The sequence below is a fragment of the Cherax quadricarinatus genome, chromosome 80 (genome assembly GCF_038502225.1).
Source record: "Cherax quadricarinatus isolate ZL_2023a chromosome 80, ASM3850222v1, whole genome shotgun sequence".
Taxonomy (NCBI): domain Eukaryota; kingdom Metazoa; phylum Arthropoda; class Malacostraca; order Decapoda; family Parastacidae; genus Cherax; species Cherax quadricarinatus.
In genome coordinates, this window is record NC_091371.1 from 9,284,543 (window position 1) to 9,305,597 (window position 21,055).

The following is a 21,055-nucleotide window of genomic DNA, read 5'->3' on the forward strand; positions in this document are numbered from 1 at the left end:
GCTGTTCCACAAGGCACAGTACTCGCTCCCATCTTGTTCCTCATCCTCATATCTGACATAGACAAGGATGTCAGCCGCAGCACCATGTCTTCCTTTGCAGACACCCGAATCTGCATGACAGTGTCTTCCATTGCAGACACTGCAAGGCTCCAGGCGGACATCAACCAAATCTTTCAGTGGGCTGCAGAAAACAATATGAAGTTCAACGATGAGAAATTTCAATTACTCAGATATGGTAAACACGAGGAAATTAAATCTTCATCAGAGTACAAAACAAATTCTGGCCACAAAATAGAGCGAAACACCAACGTCAAAGACCTGGGAGTGATCATGTCGGAGGATCTCACCTTCAAGGACCATAACATTGTATCAATCGCATCTGCTAGAAAAATGACAGGATGGATAATGAGAACCTTCAAAACTAGGGATGCCAAGCCCATGATGACACTCTTCAGGTCACTTGTTCTATCTAGGCTGGAATATTGCTGCACACTAACAGCACCTTTCAAGGCAGGTGAAATTGCTGACCTAGAAAATGTACAGAGGACCTTCATGGCGCGCATAATGGAGATAAAACACCTCAATTACTGGGAGCGCTTGAGGTTCCTGAACCTGTATTCCCTGGAATGCAGGCGGGAGAGATACACGATTATATACACCTGGAAAATCCTGGAGGGACTAGTACCGAACTTGCACACGAAAATCACTCACTACGAAAGCAAAAGACTTGGCAGATGATGCAACATTCCCCCAATGAAAAGCAGGGGTGTCACTAGCACGTTAAAGAGACCATACAATAAGTGTCAGGGGCCCGAGACCGTTCAACTGCCTCCCAGCGTACATAAGGGGGATTACCAACAGACCCCTGGCAGTCTTCAAGCTGGCACTGGACAAGCACCTAAAGTCGGTACCTGACCAGCTGGGCTGTGGCTCGTACGTTGGTTTGCGTGCAGCCAGCAGTAACAACCTGGTTGATCAGGCTCTGATCCACCAGGCGGCCTGGTCACAAACTGGGCCGTGGGGGCGTTGACCCCCGGAACTCTCTCCAGGTAAACAAGTTTTATTTACATTTTGTCAAATGCACACCAGCAGCCAAGAATGCTTAAATTCTTAAAATAGGGATTAAAGTAAACTAGACATAATATATACAGAGGCTATATCTGTGTATAGCAGTGCCGTATGATCCTAGTACGTTTAGTGCTGCTTTTTTATTATAACTAATAATAATGTGTATACGTATATGAGTCAGGCATAATTCTCACCACCTATTGTAAGGTAACCAAGCATCAGAGAAAGGAGCACAAAAAAACCACCACTGTAAGACCCTCAGTATCTGGGGTCAAACCTTGCCACCATTATTATTATAATCATGGGGAAGTGCTAAACCCATAGGATTATATAGCACATGTGGGGGGAGGGGAATGGAAGGTATTCATGCTCAATTCAGGGAACTGGAACACAGATCCAATTCCCTAGATCAAGAACCCCTCACCAGCATCAAGGAACCTCCCTCAAGGGGGACCTTGCCACCAGAATAAGGAAACCAGTGTCAGGAACACAATAACCCCATCATTTCCCATATTCATTGGGAATCACTAAATCTACTGGGGATCACAAAATTTCTCGTCCACAAATTACTAGAGAAGATTAACGAAGGTGTCCACCTGTGGAAAGTTGGAGTAGAAGTGTCCAGAAGGAGTCAACATATTCAATGGAAGGGAGCGATAGTATTTCTGAGAAAACAAGAGGACATCAGCAAGTTGGGAGTCTGAGTTTATGAAAGAGGTATCTTACAAGCTTGGTTAAACCCTTTTTCTCAACATTCCAATATTTCTTTTTTTCAAGATTGGGGGTAAAAAAAATTTTACTTCAGTATTTGTTTTATTACACCAAAAATTATTTTCAGTCATCTATCTAGACAACATTACAAATTTCCAGGTGCAGTTCTCTACAGAAGCTGTGGGTTATGTGCAAGGTTACACTGAAGCCAGGGTAGAGCAAGAATAAAAATTAATTCCACTCTTATTTGGGCTGAGACTTGCTTCCAGGAAACCCAACACCTACACCACAACTTTAAATATTACTGTCTTGTTGGTACAGAATGTAACAATTTCTAAGCATATTGCTAGTTATATACTAAACATTAAGATAGAATGTAGTTGAATGGTAGCAAGTTTTAACATCGATAAGGAATCCCTAACTGAAGTGTGTACAGGTACAGCATATGCCTCAATATTTAAATGTTTTGTCAGGGGGCATTTCTACAACACCACATTATACTTGAATGTGCATACAGTCCCTCTTGAAAAATCAGAATTTACAGGAGGCAGACAGAGACCCATCACTTAAACAGCAGCTGCACCAGAGATGATCTCAATCAGCTCTCCAGTGATGACTGCTTGGCGAGTGCGGTTGTATGTCAAAGTCAGCTTGTCAATCATCTCTCCTGAAACACAATGTTCAATTATATTTATTAATATATACCAAAAATATTGCTGTGGATATTATGTGTACAATGGCACTACAATCACAATGCTACTGTGCATTTGTAGTATAGCAACCTCTACCACCAGTTTGATTAATCGGGAGTGAAACATAGTAGGAGGGCACCAGTTCCTGCAGTATTATTACTGTGTTACATTACATAGTACTGCATTATGAAATGACACGCGTAACTATCTTTAACCCTCCTTTTCTATATTTTTATTCTCATCGTGGGTTTTACCAAGTGAAAGCAAGAAATGGGATAATAGTGATGACAGCTTTAGAGATCTGGTATCTAGAATTTTACCAATAGGAAATTAATCTATTATAAAATAAAATTAAATGCAAGAAAAGGAGTAAACAAGTAAAAACAAACTAAAAAAATTAGTTATGTGAAGGCTGGATGGACATCAGCACATAGGAAAACCATAAAGGGGTTTCTACACTAGTTCATGCTCTCAAATAAATGTTTACCCAATTTTTTAAATTAAATATTACACACTTTTCCTTAATCATATCAATGCAACTCACCTGCATTCTTACTGGCACTGTCCATGGCAGTCATTCTTGAGGATTGTTCTGAGCATGCACCTTCCTTCAATACGTAGAAAATGAGAGAAGCCAGGGAGTATTCCATGTAAGACTGAATTACATCAGCATCAAGCGAGTCATACAGAGAGATCTTTTCTGCATTTGCAATGGCTGTGGCAGAATAAAAAGGCAGCTCTTTTGTATCATACGATACCACAGTCCTGTTGGCAAACATATTTAAGGATCATTATCTAGAAATTGAACTTTAAATTAAACAAATGCACTTTCAAAAAACTTTAGATAACTTTCCATTTTACAGGTTTATGACAAATACAGTGGACCCCCAGTTAACGATATTTTTTCATTCCAGAAGTATGTTCAGGTGCCAGTACTGACCGAATTTGTTCCCATAAAGAATATTGTGAAGTAGATTAGTGCATTTCAGACCCCCAAACATACATGTACAAACTTTTTTTTTTTTTTTTTTTTCAACAAGTCGGCCGTCTCCCACCGAGGCAGGGTGACCCAAAAAAGAAAGAAAATCCCCAAAAAGAAAATACTTTCATCATCATTCAACACTTTCACCACACTCGCACATTATCACTGTTTTTGCAGAGGTGCTCAGAATACAACAGTCTAGAAGCATACACATATAAAGATACACAACATATCCCTCCAAACTGCCAATATCCCAAACCCCTCCTTTAAAGTGCAGGCAGTGTACTTCCCATTTCCAGGACTCAAGTCCGACTATATGAAAATAACCGGTTTCCCTGAATCCCTTCACTAAATATTACCCTGCTCACACTCCAACAGATCGTCAGGTCCCAAGTACCATTCGTCTCCATTCACTCCTATCTAACACGCTCACGTACGCTTGCTGGAAGTCCAAGCCCCTTACCCACAAAACCTCCTTTACCCCCTCTCTCCAACCCTTTCGAGGACGACCCCTACCCCGCCTTCCTTCCCCTATAGATTTATATGCTTTCCATGTCATTCTACTTTGATCCATTCTCTCTAAATGACCAAACCACCTCAACAACCCCTCTTCTGCCCTCTGACTAATACTTTTATTAACTCCACACCTTCTCCTAATTTCCACACTCCGAATTTTCTGCATAATATTTACACCACACATTGCCCTTAAACAGGACATCTCCACTGCCTCCAACCGTCTCCTCGCTGCTGCATTTACCACCCAAGCTTCACACCCATATAAGAGTGTTGGTACTACTATACTTTCATACATTCCCTTCTTTGCCTCCATAGATAACGTTTTTTGACTCCACATATACCTCAACGCACCACTCACCTTTTTTCCCTCATCAATTCTATGATTAACCTCATCCTTCATAAATCCATCCGCCGACACGTCAACTCCCAAGTATCTGAAAACATTCACTTCTTCCATACTCCTCCTCCCCAATTTGATATCCAATTTTTCTTTATCTAAATCATTTGACACCCTCATCACCTTACTCTTTTCTATGTTCACTTTCAACTTTCTACCTTTACACACATTCCCAAACTCATCCACTAACCTTTGCAATTTTTCTTTAGAATCTCCCATAAGCACAGTATCATCAGCAAAAAGTAACTGTGTCAATTCCCATTTTGAATTTGATTCCCCATAATTTAATCCCACCCCTCTCCCAAACACCCTAGCATTTACTTCCTTAACAACCCCATCTATAAATATATTAAACAACCATGGTGACATTACACATCCCTGTCTAAGACCTACTTTTACCGGGAAATAGTCTCCCTCTCTTCTACACACCCTAACCTGAGCCTCACTATCTTCATAAAAACTCTTTACAGCATTTAATAACTTACCACCTATTCCATATACTTGCAACATCTGCCACATTGCTCCTCTATCCACTCTATCATATGCCTTTTCTAAATCCATAAATGCAATAAAAACTTCCCTACCTTTATCTAAATACTGTTCACATATATGCTTCAATGTAAACACTTGATCTACACATCCCCTACCCACTCTGAAACCTCCTTGCTCATCCGCAATCCTACATTCTGTCTTACCTCTAATTCTTTCAATTATAACCCTACCGTACACTTTTCCTGGTATACTCAGTAAGCTTATTCCTCTATAATTTTTACAGTCTCTTTTGTCCCCTTTCCCTTTATATAAAGGGACTATACATGCTCTCCGCCAATCCCTAGGTACCTTCCCCTCTTTCATACATTTATTAAACAAAAGTACCAACCACTCCAACACTATATCCCCCCCTGCTTTTAACATTTCTGTCATGATCCCATCAGTACCAGCTGCTTTACCCCCTTTCATTTTACGTAATGCCTCACGTACCTCCCCCACACTTACATTCTGCTCTTCTTCACTCCTAAAAGATGGTATACCTCCCTGACCAGTGCATGAAATTACTGCCTCTGTTTCTTCCTTAACATTTAAAAGTTCCTCAAAATATTCTCGCCATCTACCTAATACCTCCATCTCCCCATCTACTAACTCCCCTACTCTGTTTTTAACTGACAAATCCATATTTTCCCTTGGCTTTCTTAACTTGTTTAACTCACTCCAAAATTTTTTCTTATTTTCATTAAAATTTCTTGACAGTGCCTCTCCCACTCTATCATCTGCTCTCCTTTTGCACTCTCTCACCACTCTCTTTACCTTTCTTTTACTCTTCATATATTCTGTTGGAGGGAGGGGGTAAAGGAGGTTTTGTGTGCGAGGGGCTTGGACTTCCAGCAGGCATGCGTGAGCGTGTTTGATAGGAGTGAATGGAGACAAATGGTTTTTAATACTTGACGTGCTGTTGGAGTGTGAGCAAAGTAACATTTATGAAGGGATTCAGGGAAACCGGCAGGCCGGACTTGAGTCCTGGAGATGGGAAGTACAGTGCCTGCACTCTGAAGGAGGGGTGTTAATGTTGCAGTTTAAAAACTGTAGTGTAAAGCACCCTTCTGGCAAGACAGTGATGGAGTGAATGATGGTGAAAGTTTTTCTTTTTCGGGCCACCCTGCCTTGGTGGGAATCGGCCGGTGTGATAATAAAAAAAAAAAAATATTCTGTTCTTCTTATAACACTTCTGCTTTGTAAAAACCTCTCATAAGCTACCTTTTTCTCTTTTATCACACCCTTTACTTCATCATTCCACCAATCACTCCTCTTTCCTCCTGCACCCACCCTCCTATAACCACAAACTTCTGCCCCACATTCTAATACTGCATTTTTAAAACTATTCCAACCCTCTTCAACCCCCCCATTACTCATCTTTGCACTATCCCACCTTTCTGCCAATAGTCGCTTATATCTCACCCGAACTTCCTCCTCCCTTAGTTTATACACTTTCACCTCCCTCTTACTTGTTGTTGCCACCTTCCTCTTTTCCCATCTACCTCTTACTCTAACTGTAGCTACAACTAAATAATGATCTGATATATCAGTTGCCCCTCTATAAACATGTACATCCTGGAGCCTACCCATCAACCTTTTATCCACCAATACATAATCTAATAAACTACTTTCATTACGTGCTACATCATACCTTGTATATTTATTTATCCTCTTTTTCATAAAATATGTATTACTTATTACCAAATTTCTTTCTACACATAGCTCAATTAAAGGCTCCCCATTTACATTTACCCCTGGCACCCCAAATTTACCTACTACTCCCTCCATAACATTTTTACCCACTTTAGCATTGAAATCCCCAACCACCATTACTCTCACACTTGATTCAAAACTCCCCACGCATTCACTCAACATTTCCCAAAATCTCTCTCTCTCCTCTACACTTCTCTCTTCTCCAGGTGCATACACGCTTATTATAACCCACTTTTCACATCCAATCTTTATTTTACTCCACATAATCCTTGAATTAATACATTTATAGTCCCTCTTTTCCTGCCATAGCTTATCCTTCAACATTATTGCTACTCCTTCTTTAGCTCTAACTCTATTTGAAACCCCTGACCTAATCCCATTTATTCCTCTCCACTGAAACTCTCCCACCCCCTTCAGCTTTGTTTCACTTAAAGCCAGGACATCCAGCTTCTTCTCATTCATAACATCCACAATCATCTCTTTCTTATCATCTGCACAACATCCACGCACATTCAGACTTCCCACTTTGACAATTTTCTTCTTCTTATTCTTTTTAGTAATCTTTACAGGAAAAGGGGTTACTAGCCCATTGTTCCCGGCATTTTAGTTGACTTTTACAACACGCATGGCTTACGGAGGAAAGATTCTTATTCCACTTCCCCATGGATATAAAAGGAAAATTAATAAGACCAAGAACTATTAAGATAAAATCAAAGAAAACTCAGATGAGTGTGTATAAATAAATGTGTACATGTATGTGTAGTGTGACCTAAGTGTAAGTAGAAGTAGCAAGACATGCCTGTAATCTTGCATATTTATGAGACAGACAAAAGACATCAGCAATCCTACCATCATGTAAAACAATCACAGGCTTCGTTTTACACTCACTTGGCAGGACGGTAGTACCTCCCTGGGTGGTTGCTGTCTACCAACCTACTACGTACAAACGCACTTACATAAATACACTTACATAATTGGTCGCATTAGGAGGTAATCGTTAAGCGGGGGTCCACTGTATTACATAGATTCTTTAATAAAAGTAATTTTTGAACAAGTTGTTTTTAATCAGCAGTTTGCAAGAGAAAAAAAAATGGCTTAGAAGATTTTATCATCCACATTTACCACAAAGGCTCATACATTTTCTCCTTCACATAGCCTTTTCCATTAATAGTTAAACTACTGTACATTTGTAAGGGCATATCTTTTCCTGTTCCTAATGTGCTTTTGAGAGGAAACAGTTTTCTCTTTCTTGCACTCTCTTCCCTTCTCATTGGACATGTAAATGGCAACTTTCACTTTATAGGAAACTCCAAAAGGTAAAACTACAGAATTTAACATACTTCAAGTTTTCCTTTAAAGCTGTAGCATGAAGGCAGTCAAAACATTTGGAGATGACTACAGTACCAGACAATGCCACATCAAGGTACAAGTACAGTGTACATATAAGCAGAGCTCATCATTAAAGTGTTGACCTTTCCCTAAAACTACAACAAATAGGTCATCTCTTGAGCTTTAGAACATCCTTCAACCATCTAGGAAGTAATTTTACACACATTCTTCAAGGTTTCATGGTGTAAATTCCTCCACGTCTTGTGGAATTTCTTGGAGAAAGGCTAAACCCATAGAGGTTATACAGCGCCTGGAAAGAATGGAAGTCATTTAGACTTGATTATGACTTGTGGATGGCATCTTAAAGCTGTGAGAATGGGTTGATGCCCTTACCCTAGTAGATCTCAATCATAGTCTGGAAGTTCTCACTGGAATTTAAATCTGGTCAATTTCCTGGCCAGTCATCAAAGAAGGGTACCTCACGAGTACAAAGCCAATGAACAGATTTCGCAGTGAGGCTAGGACCACTGTCTTGCAAAAAACCTTGCATCACACTGTGTAAGATTCAGACAAATGATCCCAGAGCAATTCTAGGTACATTATTTCAGCTGTTAATGGGGGAAGCTTTCCTAGGTTTCTGTGGACATGCTTTTGGTGTGAACCATGCCATCAACACTTTCTCAAGGAGCCAATGCAACTAGGTCCTCACTGGAGATGCACACGTAGATGTTTCTACTATTTTCTTCATTATGTAATCCACTGATCTGTGAAAGAGTCTTGTGTCAGTGACTTACTCCTGCCCATATTAATTCACCAATAGCCAAAAATGTCCAACAAACTCAGCACTCAGGACCACAGACATAAATCCATTCACCACTCCAGCCTAGAATGGACCTAGGATGCAGCCAGTAGCCTTAGAGCATCCCGAGACATCCCACTTCAAGCTGCCAGGCCAGCAAAACTGTGTCTCATCAACAACTCTACCAGGGTAGGCATTACCTTAATGATGAGCACTAAGTTTTCTGGTGGGCTGTTTTAAAGATAAATGCTGCACTTACCTGAATCTGTTGTAGACAAGTGTACCAGAACCAAAATCATAGCCCAAGTTTAGGATGAGTGTAGCAATTCTAGCGGCATCTTCGAATGTGGAAGGTTTACGTCCAACCTCTCCAACCTGAGCAATAATATTTTTAGCGTATAACCTGTAAAAGCAAAATATTTATAATAAACCATCCTATATATTTCTGAAATAAGAATTTTCAAAAGGCTATTTATAAAAATTCATAATTTATATTCATTAAAAATACAATACGCCATTTAAACTACAATACATACAAACATATTTTGATTGAAAATAGTTTTATTAATTTCTACTTTCTCAATGCTGGTATGTCAAATATGCAAACTATGTTGTTTGCTCTTAAATATTTGCACACTATAGTTGAAACGATTCAGGGAAACCGGTTATTTTTATATAGCCGGACTTGAGTCCTGGAAATGGGAAGTACAATGCCTGCAATCTAAATGGTGGGGTTCAGGATATTAGCAGTTTGGAGGGATATGTTGTGTATCTTTATATGTATATGCTTCTAAACTGTTGTGTTCTGAGCACCTCTGCAATAACAGTGATTATGTGTGAGTGAGGTGAAAGTATTTTCTTTTTGAGGATTTTTTCTTTCTTTTCTGGGTCACCCTGCCTCGGTGGAAGACGGCCGACTTGTTAAAAAAAAAAGTTGCAAAATAACAGCCTTACCATCTAACAAGAGAGAGACTGATCAATGACTATGGTGGATAGGTTACAAATTATTTATGATACATTACTTCCACGAAGAAGTGATTGCCTGACTTGCATCACATTATTGCAACCAAGAATACTGATTTAATGTTTGCAAGCATAGACTACAAGATGGAGAACCTCCTCTAGGGTTGCCTAGATATGCCACATATAACACTAGATGAAATAATTGTTGTGTAATATATGTTAGAAAGACTTTGCTACATGCACTCAGCCTGCAAAGCTGAGAAAATATGCAATATCTTGGTGTTAAAAGTACGTGCAGGCAACTTCTTGATTTTTTTTTTTTTTCAACAAGTCGGCCGTCTCCCACCGAGGCAGGGGGACCCAAAAAAGAAAGAAAATCCCCAAAAAGAAAATGCTTTCATCATCATTCAACACTTTCACCACACTCACACATAATCACTGTTTTTGCAGAGGTGCTCAGAATACAACAGTTTAGAAGCATATACGTATAAAGGTACGCAACATATCTTCTTGATAATCATCTTTAAACATTTATGCTCTAGCTAAGCAATTTCTTTACTTGATTTACATTGTGAACCTACATACCATTTTTCTTGGAGACTATAATGCTAGACATAATACTGAAGGATCAAAAACATCCCAATGAAAAAATTAATTAAATTCCTATAAGAACACAAAAACGTTAGTTTAGCGGGTAACACTGAGCCCATTTGTATATGCATATAGTGGCATAATTGACATACCTAGGATTTAATTATTATAATTATTACAATCATGGGGGAGCGCTAAACCTGTAGGATTATACAGCACGTGGGGGGGGGGGGGTGGAAGGCAATCAGGCTCAATTCTGGGAATCAGAGCACAGATCCAATTCCCTAGATCAAGAGCCATTCACCAGCATCAAGGAACCTCCCTTGAGGGGTTAGGATTTAATATATCTTTTACAATGTATGACTGATACTACATCATATTTTTAGGTAGGATATTAACTAGTAAACAACATGCCCTACCTATCTGTATTGTAAACTTATCAACTACATTAAATTCTAGATATTTTGTAAACATACCCTTCAGTAAATCTGCTATACCTACCACAACTAAAGAAATGCAAAGATGAATACTCTCGGGATTGTTGGTGGCTACAACTCCAACTATGTATAGCTAAATTTCTGCAATCCTGCCATGCTCTAGAAATCAAACCATATTGCTTAACAAGAGTGCTAACAATTCTTAAAACTTTATAAAATTCACAACATATATAGTAGTATTTTTAATATTTACTAATCAAAATACTAAAAAATTAATAATGTTTCAATTTAATAAATCATAATACAAAGTCACTTTTACCAAACAATAATTTTACTGTGCAGTGACCCCAAAACACAAGGTCCACTATGCCTCAGTTACTTACCTAGAAAGCTGGGCCCGAGACTTGTCACCAATACATATGATGGCAGCCTTTGAAGCATCTTGTGCCAACTCTGCCTTAATGTGCTTGCAAATGTTAGAGTGAATTGCACCACACAAGCCTCGGTCACTGGTACAAGCCACAATTAACTTGTTGGGCTTCTCCTCCTCACCCTTTACCTCTGCCTATTATACAATATATTAAAAATATATGTAAGTACGTAGATGGAAAATACAGTACAGTGGACCCCCGGCTTACGATATTAATTCGTTCCAGGAGGCTGTTTGGGGGCCATTACCGAAAGAATTTGCTCCCATAAGGAATATTGTAAATTAGATTAATCTGTTTCAGACCCCCAAAAATACACTTACAAAAGGACTTACAAAAATACACTTACATAATTGTTCGAGTTGGGAGCTGATCATAAGCCGGGGGTCCACTATTTTAAAATTGCTGCAATATGAATTTATGATAATTTGTAAAGTACAGCATGTTAAGAAAGACCTTGCAATAAATGTGCAAGATTACAAATACACATTCTAAAGTAAAGATGACCTAGCATTTGAGTCAGGCAATAATTCCAAGACATTCGAGTACTATTTCTTTTCACAATGTCCCAAACATAAGGAGTGTGTTTTACCATTCCAGATTTTTACCTTTGGTGAATTTTTCCCCACCAGAGACAAAGGTCCTAAAAGAGACTTACCATTTGAAGTCTTCCTATTAGATAAATTCCTTTTATAGTGTTTGTCGAACAGGGGAGTTGCTATTCAAAATTTTTAATTAGAGGCTATTCTTAGACAAAATTCCCAAAATGAGAAAAACAGAATTTTCAGAACTGCAAGAGAGACTTTTTAGGAAAAGGCGCCTATGGTATATATAAAATGATTGCTTTCGCCCTATTAATCAGGAGGGTTTTAACCCAAAGAAAGTCAATGACTTATTTCCATTGGGGTCCTTGGATTCTCTTCCACTGGATGACCCACAAAAGTTGGGTAACACCCAGATACCTACTTACTACTAGATGAACAGGAGCAAAAGGTGTAAGCATACATTCTTTATGTTTGTTTATTTTCCAGCTTTTTTTGTCTGGTAATTCAACTAAAGCAATCAATTACCTTCTCATAGAATGCAGTGGTTCCAGCACCATAAGGCCGAGCAGGCTTCAACTCTCTGTCAGCTCGAGCATATTTAGCTGCTGACACCATCTTCATAGACTGTGTAATCTTCTGGATGTTCTTAACAGACTTCAGGCGCATAGCAATGGCCTTCAAGGTGGCCATACTACGCACCTGCTGTTGCCCACTGTACCAAAAAAATACGTATAATACATATATTAATGCTATCCAACATTCTTAAAAAAAGTTTGCAGAAAGCACTCGACCCACCTAGTCATTCCCAATTAAGTTTAGCAGTTACACTGAGCCTGAAAGTTTTAACTAAAATTCAACACAGGAATTCAAATGGCTAAAAGATATAAAGTATTTAAATTTAACACTGATATTATTAGCCTTAATCTCCAATTTTTCAGCTCCTCACCTGTACTATCTGTAATACGATTAAGCAACAGTTACTTACTTTTCCGAAGTTCTAGTTTAAAATCATCACTCATTTACTGTAGTTTACAGTTAAGTTTAATGCAGAGTAAATTATTTCAGTTAATTAGTCGTTTGATCAAAAAGCCACAAGAACATGAACACTCTTGTATAAAAATGCACTCCATACCCTACAAAAATAAACATTTCACATCTGGTTACTGCCTGAAGAATACTGGACAAACTTTATTCTTTCATCTGTAATTGCCTCACAACAAAACCTGGGGATTCCTAAACCTATATAGTACATACCTCTGGTGATATGGGGGTACCACTCACCCATTTAAAAATGGATGCCTGGATTCTTCCCGTCAAAACCCTTAAGTTTGACATTTATCCTCACCAGGTGCCAGACAGCCAGGCTGTGATGGACATGTAGGACAGCAGGCTACCAGCAGCAACAGCCTGGTTGACCAGGCCAGATGAGCCTGGCCATGAACTCTTGAAACTCAAAAGTATATGAAGATATACCCTGCCAGATGTGTTGCAATGACTTAATTAGCAAACTAAAGATTGTGCCTCCATCATTCCTTAAGCTGAATAACCCACAGAGTTCAGTAGTACTTTATATAACGTATAGTACTTCTACTGTGAATATGTAATTAAATGCAATCTTTTCTTTTTCCTCGCTATCTACCTCTCTCCCCATTTTTTCCCCAATCTCCCTCCCTCCCCTCTCCCTCCTCTTCTCCAATCTCCCTCCCTCCCCTCTCTCTCCTCTTCTCCAATCTCCCTCCCTCCCCTCTCCCTCCTCTTCTCCAATCCCCCTCCCTCCCCTCTCCCTCCTCTTCTCCAATCTCCCTCCCTCCCCTCTCTCTCCATCCCCTCCCTTAATTTCCCTCAGTCCCCTCTCCATTTCCTCTTCACTCTCCCCATAGCTCCCTGCTTCCTCTTCCCCTCCTGCTCTCTCATGTTCCTTTCTCCAATTATCACCACTGTATGCCTATACTAATAATGTGTAGTTATTACTATAGACTGAAGGCACTGAATTTGCTTATTCTCTTCAGATGTTGAATTAAATAGAATATGACTTAAGGAGGGGGTGAAAGAGGTTTTGTGTGCAAGGGGCTTGGACTTCCAGCAAGCATGCACGAGCGTGTTAGATAGGAACGAATGAAGACAAATGGTTTTTAGGACTTTACGTGCTGTCGTAAGCAAGGTAACATTTATGAAGGGATTCAGGGAAACCTGCAGGCCAGATTTGATTCCTGGAGATGGTAAGTACAGTGTCTGCACTCTGAAGGGGTGTTAATGTAGTGTAAGCATGCCTCTGGCAAGACAGTGATGGAGTGAATGATGAAAGTTTTTCTTTTTTTGGGCCACCCTGCCTTGGTGGGAAACGGCCAATGTGTTAAAAAAAATGACAAATGTATAAATGGAAAAATGAATAAAGAGGATATACATTTTTTCATATAGGTGTGCTAATCCCACTTGGGTCACAGTTCCTGGGGAAACTGGAGGCAATCAGGTTCAATCCAAGGAGAGGTAGGGCAGGTCAAACTCTTTGCATCATTATTATAATTAAGGGGAAAGCGCTAAACCGTAGAATTATAGCGCCTGTGAAGGGGTTGATGTAGAAGGTATTCAGAGTTAATTCAGGGTTAATTCAGAGTTAATTCTGGAGCACAGATCCAATTCCCTAGATCAAGAGCCCCTCACAGCATCAAGGAACCTTCCTTGAGGGGTTTCTTGGCATCAGAAGTGCTTCAGCAGCATCAAAGAAATCCCCTTGAAGGGTTATATTACAATCAAAACTAAATAAACCCACAAGGGTCTATGATCTTGAATTTTAGGTGGAAGCGCTAACCCCGTACATCATACAGCACCTAGGAATGGGAGGCTATAAGATTTGATCCATTAAGTGGAGATTCGATTTAAATGTTTGATTTTAGGGTACCTTAATTCCTATATTGAAAACTACTTCAAGGTAAGCTAGATTAACTCAAAGGGAAGTTGCAAGACTTATTTTCCATTGAGTTGTATAACACCTGGATGAATGGGAGGCAATCAGGCTCAATTCAGAAGGCTGATCCAGTTCCTTGGAGCAAGAGCCACTGAAAATCATCAAGACACCCGTGAGGGTTGTGAACGAGCTGTAAATTTTAATCTCCCGTAAACAGTCTACATCAGCTGAGGGTGAGGGGCTCTTGATCTAGGGAATTGGATCTGTGCTCCATTCCCTGAATTGAGCCTGAATACCTTCCATCCCCCCCACATGCGTTGTATAACCCTACGGGTTTAGCTCTTCCCTGTGATAATAATAATAATAATAATAATACATCAGCTGATGCTGTAGCCGGATTGGGCATCCCTCATATTTCCACCATAATTCCTGTACCACACTCGCCGGACCGGTCCACCAACATTATGGCTGGAAGAACCAGGGTTTCCTGCCCTCCCTGAGCCTTCATGTTGTCAATGAGAGAGATTGTCTTACTTGTAAGGGACAAGAATGGTGGCCCGGCGAAACATTTCGGCAGAGTAGACGACCGTCTGGCAGGACACCAGGAGGGAGGGATTCACTGCTTCACTCACACTGCTACTGAACCTTCCTCCTCACCCATCACTCATACACCCAGGTTATTCATCCATCATGCATATACCAAGGTTATTCACCCATCACTCATATACCAAGGTTATTCATCCATCATGCATATACCAAGGTTATTCACCCATCATGTATATACCAAGGTTATTCACCTATCATGTATATACCAAGGTTATTCACCCATCATGTATATACCAAGGTTATTCATCCATCATGCATATACCAAGGTTATTCATCCATCATGCATATACCAAGGTTATTCACCCATCACTCATATACCAAGGTTATTCATCCATCATGCATATACCAAGGTTATTCATCCATCATGTATATACCAAGGTTATTCACCTATCATGTATATACCAAGGTTATTCACCCATCATGTATATACCAAGGTTATTCATCCATCATGTATATACCAAGGTTATTCATCCATCATGCATATACCAAGGTTATTCATCCATCATGTATATACCAAGGTTATTCACCCATGTATATACCAAGGTTATTCACCCATCATGTATATACCAAGGTTATTCACCCATCATGTATATACCAAGGTTATTCACCCATCATGTATATACCAAGGTTATTCATAAATCATGCATATACCAAGGTTATTCACCCATCATGCATATACCAAGGTTATTCATCCATCATGTATATACCAAGGTTATTCACCCATCACTCATATACCAAGGTTATTCATCCATCATGCATATACCAAGGTTATTCACCCATCATGTATATACCAAGGTTATTCACCCATCATGCATATACCAAGGTTATTCATCCATCATGTATATACCAAGGTTATTCATCCATCATGCATATACCAAGGTTATTCATCCATCATGTATATACCAAGGTTATTCACCCATCATGTATATACCAAGGTTATTCACCCATCATGTATATACCAAGGTTATTCATAAATCATGCATATACCAAGGTTATTCACCCATCATGTATATACCAAGGTTATTCATCCATCATGTATATACCAAGGTTATTCATGCATATACAAAGGTTATTCATCCATCATGCATATACCAAGGTTATTCATCCATCATGCATATACCAAGGTTATTCACCCATCATGCATATAAAAGGTTACCTGTCATTCATATACCAGGTTACCCATCATTCTTATAGCAGGTTACTTACCCATCACTTTACACCAGGTTACTCCCCCATCATTTTACACCAGGCTACTCACACATAACTCATCAGGTTACTCATTCATCACTCATATACCAGGTTACTCGCCCATCACTCATATACCAGGTTACTCACCCATCACTCACATACCAGGTTACTCACCCATCACTCATATACCAGGTTACTCACCCATTACTCATATACCAGGTTACTTTCCCGTCACTCATATACCAGGTTACTTACCCATCACTCATATACCAGGTTACTCACCCATCACTCATATACCAGGTTACTTTCCCGTCGCTCATATACCAGGTTACTTACCCATCACTCATATAGCAGGTCACTCGCCCATCACTCATATACCAGGTTACTCACCCATCACTCATATACCAGGTTACTTACCTGTCACTCATGTACCAGGTTACTTACCCATCACTCATATACCAGGTTACTTTCCCGTCACTCATATACCAGGTTACTTACCCATCACTCATATATCAGGTCACTCACCCATCACTCATATACCAGGTTACTCACTCATCGCTCATATACCAGGCTACTTACTCGTCACTCATAGACTAGTTACCCATCATTCATGAACCACGTTTTTGACCCATCTTGCACACACCATGTTGCTCACCTCTCATGAACCATGTTACTCATGAACCACATTGTTTCTCACTCATACTTGCCCATCACTTATAAATCCTGTTACTCATTACTCACTAACCACTTCACTTATTCATCACTCATGAACCAAGTTACCTCGTTCAGAAACCATGTAACTCATGAACAACGCTACTTATCCATCATTCATTAATCACTTTACTCACCCATTATTCATACACTAGGTTACTTGTCTCTCATAAGAACATAAAAATGGAGGAACACTACAGTAGGCCTATTGGCCCATACTAGGCAAGTCCGACTTACCCACCCACATTCATGTAATACTTATCCAACCTATATTTAACAGTGACTACCTAGAAACTTGATCCACTCACCAACCATTGGAAATAAGTCACTGTCTGACCTTTTTGGGCTATCCAAGGTAATTTACATATAAGTTACTGTGCAAGACAAGCCCCGGGGGGTGTAAATCTTTAGCTCAAGTACTTTCACACTTCGCAGTGCGTCATCAGGAGCTATGTAAAGTTGAAAGGCAGCAACTGAAGGAGTGAAGGGAAGTTTTCTCAGAGACTCGCAGTGCGGGTTTGTCACCTGCCGCAGCCTCTCTCGGGTACTGTGTATGATAATTGTACTTAAACAACACAATATTCAAAATCTGTAAACCCCACATTGTAATCCTTATAGAGAATAAACTTGATTGATTGATTGATTATGTGTACCTGTCCCTAAATAAATTACTGTGTTGTCACGTTAAGAGACAACAAAATAAGTGTTAGGGGCCCAAGACTGTTCAACTGCCTACCAGCATACATAAGGGGGATTACTGATAGACCCCTGGCAGTCTTCAAGCAGGCACTGGACAAGCACCTAAAGTCAGTACCTGACCAGCCGGGCTGTGGTTCGTACGCTGGATTGTGTGCTGCAAGCAGTAACAGCCTGGTTGATCAGGCCCTGATCCACCATGAGGCCTGGTCACAGACCGGGCCGCGGGGGCGTTGATCCCCGGAACCCTCTCCAGGTAAACTGTCAAACTAGTGATTTCAATGTCCTATCTAAATCTACATTATCTCAACCTGAATAAACTGGCGAGTCCTGTCTTATAATAATGGTTTACAATGTCTGTGGTCCGGAGATCGAATCCCCGATACGGCTGGAAAACATTAGGATGTGTTTCCTAAAGACACCCGTTGTCCATGTTCACCCATCAGTATAAAATGGATATCTGGGTGTTAGTCGACTGGTTGTGGGTCGCGTCCTGGGACAAAACTGACCTAATTTGCCCGAAATGCTCAGCGTAAGAAGAGGCTTGCTATGTAGTAGTATGTCATTGATGTCAGCTATGGTCTGTATACCTTGTACATGTACTTGTAGAAATAAAGATATTATTATTATATTATTATTAAACGTTTCACTTGCTCTTCTGTCTTTTTCAGTCGAATACAGAGCTGACAAGGACCCCAGTGGAAATAAATTACTTCGATTTTCTTAGGATTATTCTAGGTAATTTACACATTTTAAAGTAGGCAGAACAAGCCACGTGGGGATGTTAGTCACTTAGCTCAAGATCTTTCGCGCTGTGCGTCGTCAGGAGCTGTGCAATGTCAGGGTTGATATGGCATGACTCTTTACACATCTGTCTTGTCTCAGAGAGAATTTTTCCTCTACTATATGTTGCTGTCTTGCAACATTGCATAGCTCCTGACGACGCACAGAGAGTGTGAAAGACCTTGAGCTAAGGATTTCTATTCCCATACGGCTTATTCTGTATTAAGATCGCCTGCTTACGGTTGTATGTATGTGTAACTGTACCTAAATAAACTTACTGTAGACAGCAGAAGCAGTGGAGAGGTAAGAATGACTTAATAAATCTTAGTTATGAGGAGTGGTTTTGAGCACGTCTATGTAAGTTTGTATTTAGGTTCATTATACAAGTTAAGTAATAATGTTGGTAGAATTACCGACAATATGTAAAGTAAAAGGACACATGTGCAACTAATGTGACATTTTATTGTGGCAACGTTTCGCGCTCCAGGATTATTATTATAATCAAAAGTGCTAAGCCACAAGGGCTATACAGCTCGCGCTCCAGGAGCTTTGTCAAGCTTGACAAAGCTCCTGGAGAGCGAAACGTTGCCGCAATAAAATGTCACATTAGTTGCACTTGTGTCCTTTTACTTTACAAGTTAAGTAAGTTTATGAGGCACAGGTACACACGTACAATTATCATACATAACGTAAATTACCTATTATAATGCAAAAACAAAATGACAAAGATTTTTAGTTTTTAGTAAAATGTTAACCTATTGGAGTGTGGGTATATTAAATGAAGGGTTATATCTCTCTTTAACAGGTCAGCGACTGAAACAAATGTAGTTATCTAGTTATTTTATTAAGAACATCATTACAATATCAAAACTCAGAACATTATTATTATTAAAATCAAGGGGGAAGCGCTAAACCTGGAGGATTATACAGCGCCTGGGGGGGATGTGGAAGGCATTCAGGCTTAATTCGGGGAACTGGAGCACAGATCCAATTCCCTAAATCAAGAGCCCCTCACCAACATCAAGGAACCTTCCCTGAGGGGAAAACTCAGAACATCTGAAGCATTTGTAGGATTTGTGAAGCATTAAAAACGACTCATACAAAACAAACCCCTGAATGAAGCAGTGAACTGGATCAGGGTGACCCACAATGCTCACTAAAACAAACGAACCCCCGTCACACTTTAATTTACTTAACACTAATATTAGCAGTACATTCTACAAATTAACCCCATTTATAATTATAAACTAATTAAGTCTACAACTGCTACTTTCATGATAAACTTTCCTGAAATAACTGAAAGATACAACAAGGCTTGGAAAACATTTTGGGAATTTAACTAAGAAAATTAGTAAAAAAAAACGTTGCATTGAAATCATATACTTATTTCGCAACATTTATTAAATATATTATTAATGAATATTGGGTTAAAGTCACAGTAGTTTATGAAAGAGTTAAAGAGAAGAGGAGGTTCCTGGGCGCCTCAGGGGATAATACTGATTCACAGGTAAATATGGAAGTTTCTCTTGTATATTTAAATAAACTGTTATTTTGAGTGTGTTGCACCCCTCAAGGAAGGTTCCTTGATGTTGGTGAGGGGCTCTTGATTTAGGGAATTGGATCAGTGCTCCAGTTCCCCGAATTAAGCCTGAATGCCTTCCACATCCCCCCCCCCAGGCGCTGTATAATCCTCCGGGTTTAGCGCTTCCCCCTTGATTATAATAATAATAATGAGTGTGTTGCAGCATATATAGAGTGACCAGAGGGACGCAATAATGTCTAGCATGCTGACTTTGTATACATAAAAACCACTAAATGTCAGTGTCATAATCTTAAGTTAGTCTATATTTGCCCGGAATGTTCTCTATATTACGAAGGTTCCTTGATGTTGGTGAGGGGCTCTTGATTTAGGGAATTGGATCTGTACTCCAGTTCCCCGAATTAAGCCTGAATGCCTTCCACATCCCCCCCCCAGGCGCTGTATAATCCTCCGGGTTTAGCGCTCCCCCTTGATTATAATAATAATCTATATTACGAGGATTTCTTAATCGTCATTAACCTTTGTACAAACATTGTATCATGCTGAAATAAATTATATTATCTTGATTCATCCACATTTCGGGGGGACATCAAGAATCCCAATGGAAATTAATTTTTATTATTTATATTTTGGGTTATTAAACCTCTGGAGGAGTAAGTTTATTCAGGTACAGGTAGACATAAATACAGTTATATCAATTATGATAGCATATGTGTAGATTATCAAGGGTAATCCAAAAAAAAAAAAAAGGTTGAAGTTACTTATTTCCATTGATGTCAGTGAGGGGATTTTGATCCAAGGAACTAAACTCATCCTTCCCTTCCCCAGGTACTACAGGACCTTGATGGAATCAAGGACCCCAATGGAAATAAGTCACTTTGACTTTCTTGGGTTATCCTAGGTAATTTACACCATATATGATGA

The 21,055-nt window shown here is 39.6% G+C and overlaps 2 protein-coding genes across 3 annotated transcripts in view; one reads left to right on the forward strand and one right to left on the reverse strand.

The window, feature by feature from the left end:
* Positions 1-1,862: 1,862 nt before the first annotated feature.
* Positions 1,863-15,278, reverse strand: ATPsyngamma (ATP synthase, gamma subunit). Its single transcript, XM_053796498.2, has 6 exons — positions 15,142-15,278; positions 12,228-12,414; positions 11,113-11,294; positions 8,998-9,141; positions 3,016-3,236; positions 1,863-2,446 (listed from the first exon to the last, which is right to left on the reverse strand). Exons 1-6 carry the CDS (start codon positions 15,174-15,176, stop codon positions 2,346-2,348), a joined length of 870 nt encoding a protein of 289 aa, XP_053652473.1. The 5' UTR covers positions 15,177-15,278; the 3' UTR covers positions 1,863-2,345.
* Positions 15,279-19,754: 4,476 nt separating this feature from the next.
* The window catches only part of LOC128702421 (protein arginine N-methyltransferase 9), a 53,723-nt gene continuing 52,422 nt past the window's right edge, over positions 19,755-21,055 (forward strand). Inside the window, exon 1 of one of the 2 annotated variants that reach the window (XM_070102097.1) lies at positions 19,755-20,098. In XM_070102097.1, coding sequence (XP_069958198.1) covers positions 20,037-20,098 — 62 coding nt within the window. In that variant the 5' untranslated portion in view covers positions 19,755-20,036. Of the gene's footprint in view, positions 20,099-20,371; positions 20,409-21,055 lie in introns of those variants that run through there. The other variant, XM_070102098.1, reaches the window with a different exon arrangement.

Bases quoted from the DNA above. Each gene is read 5' to 3' on its own strand.
- ATPsyngamma (XM_053796498.2), bottom strand. From the start codon at position 15,176: ATGTTTCGCCGGGCCACCATTCTTGTCCCTTACAA. The intron at 12,415-15,141 runs GTAAGACAATCT...TTTTTGGTACAG, and splicing joins ACCATTCTTGTCCCTTACAA to TGGGCAACAGCAGGTGCGTA. The intron at 3,237-8,997 runs GTAAGTGCAGCA...GTTTGCCAACAG, and splicing joins CTTGTCTACAACAGATTCAG to GACTGTGGTATCGTATGATA.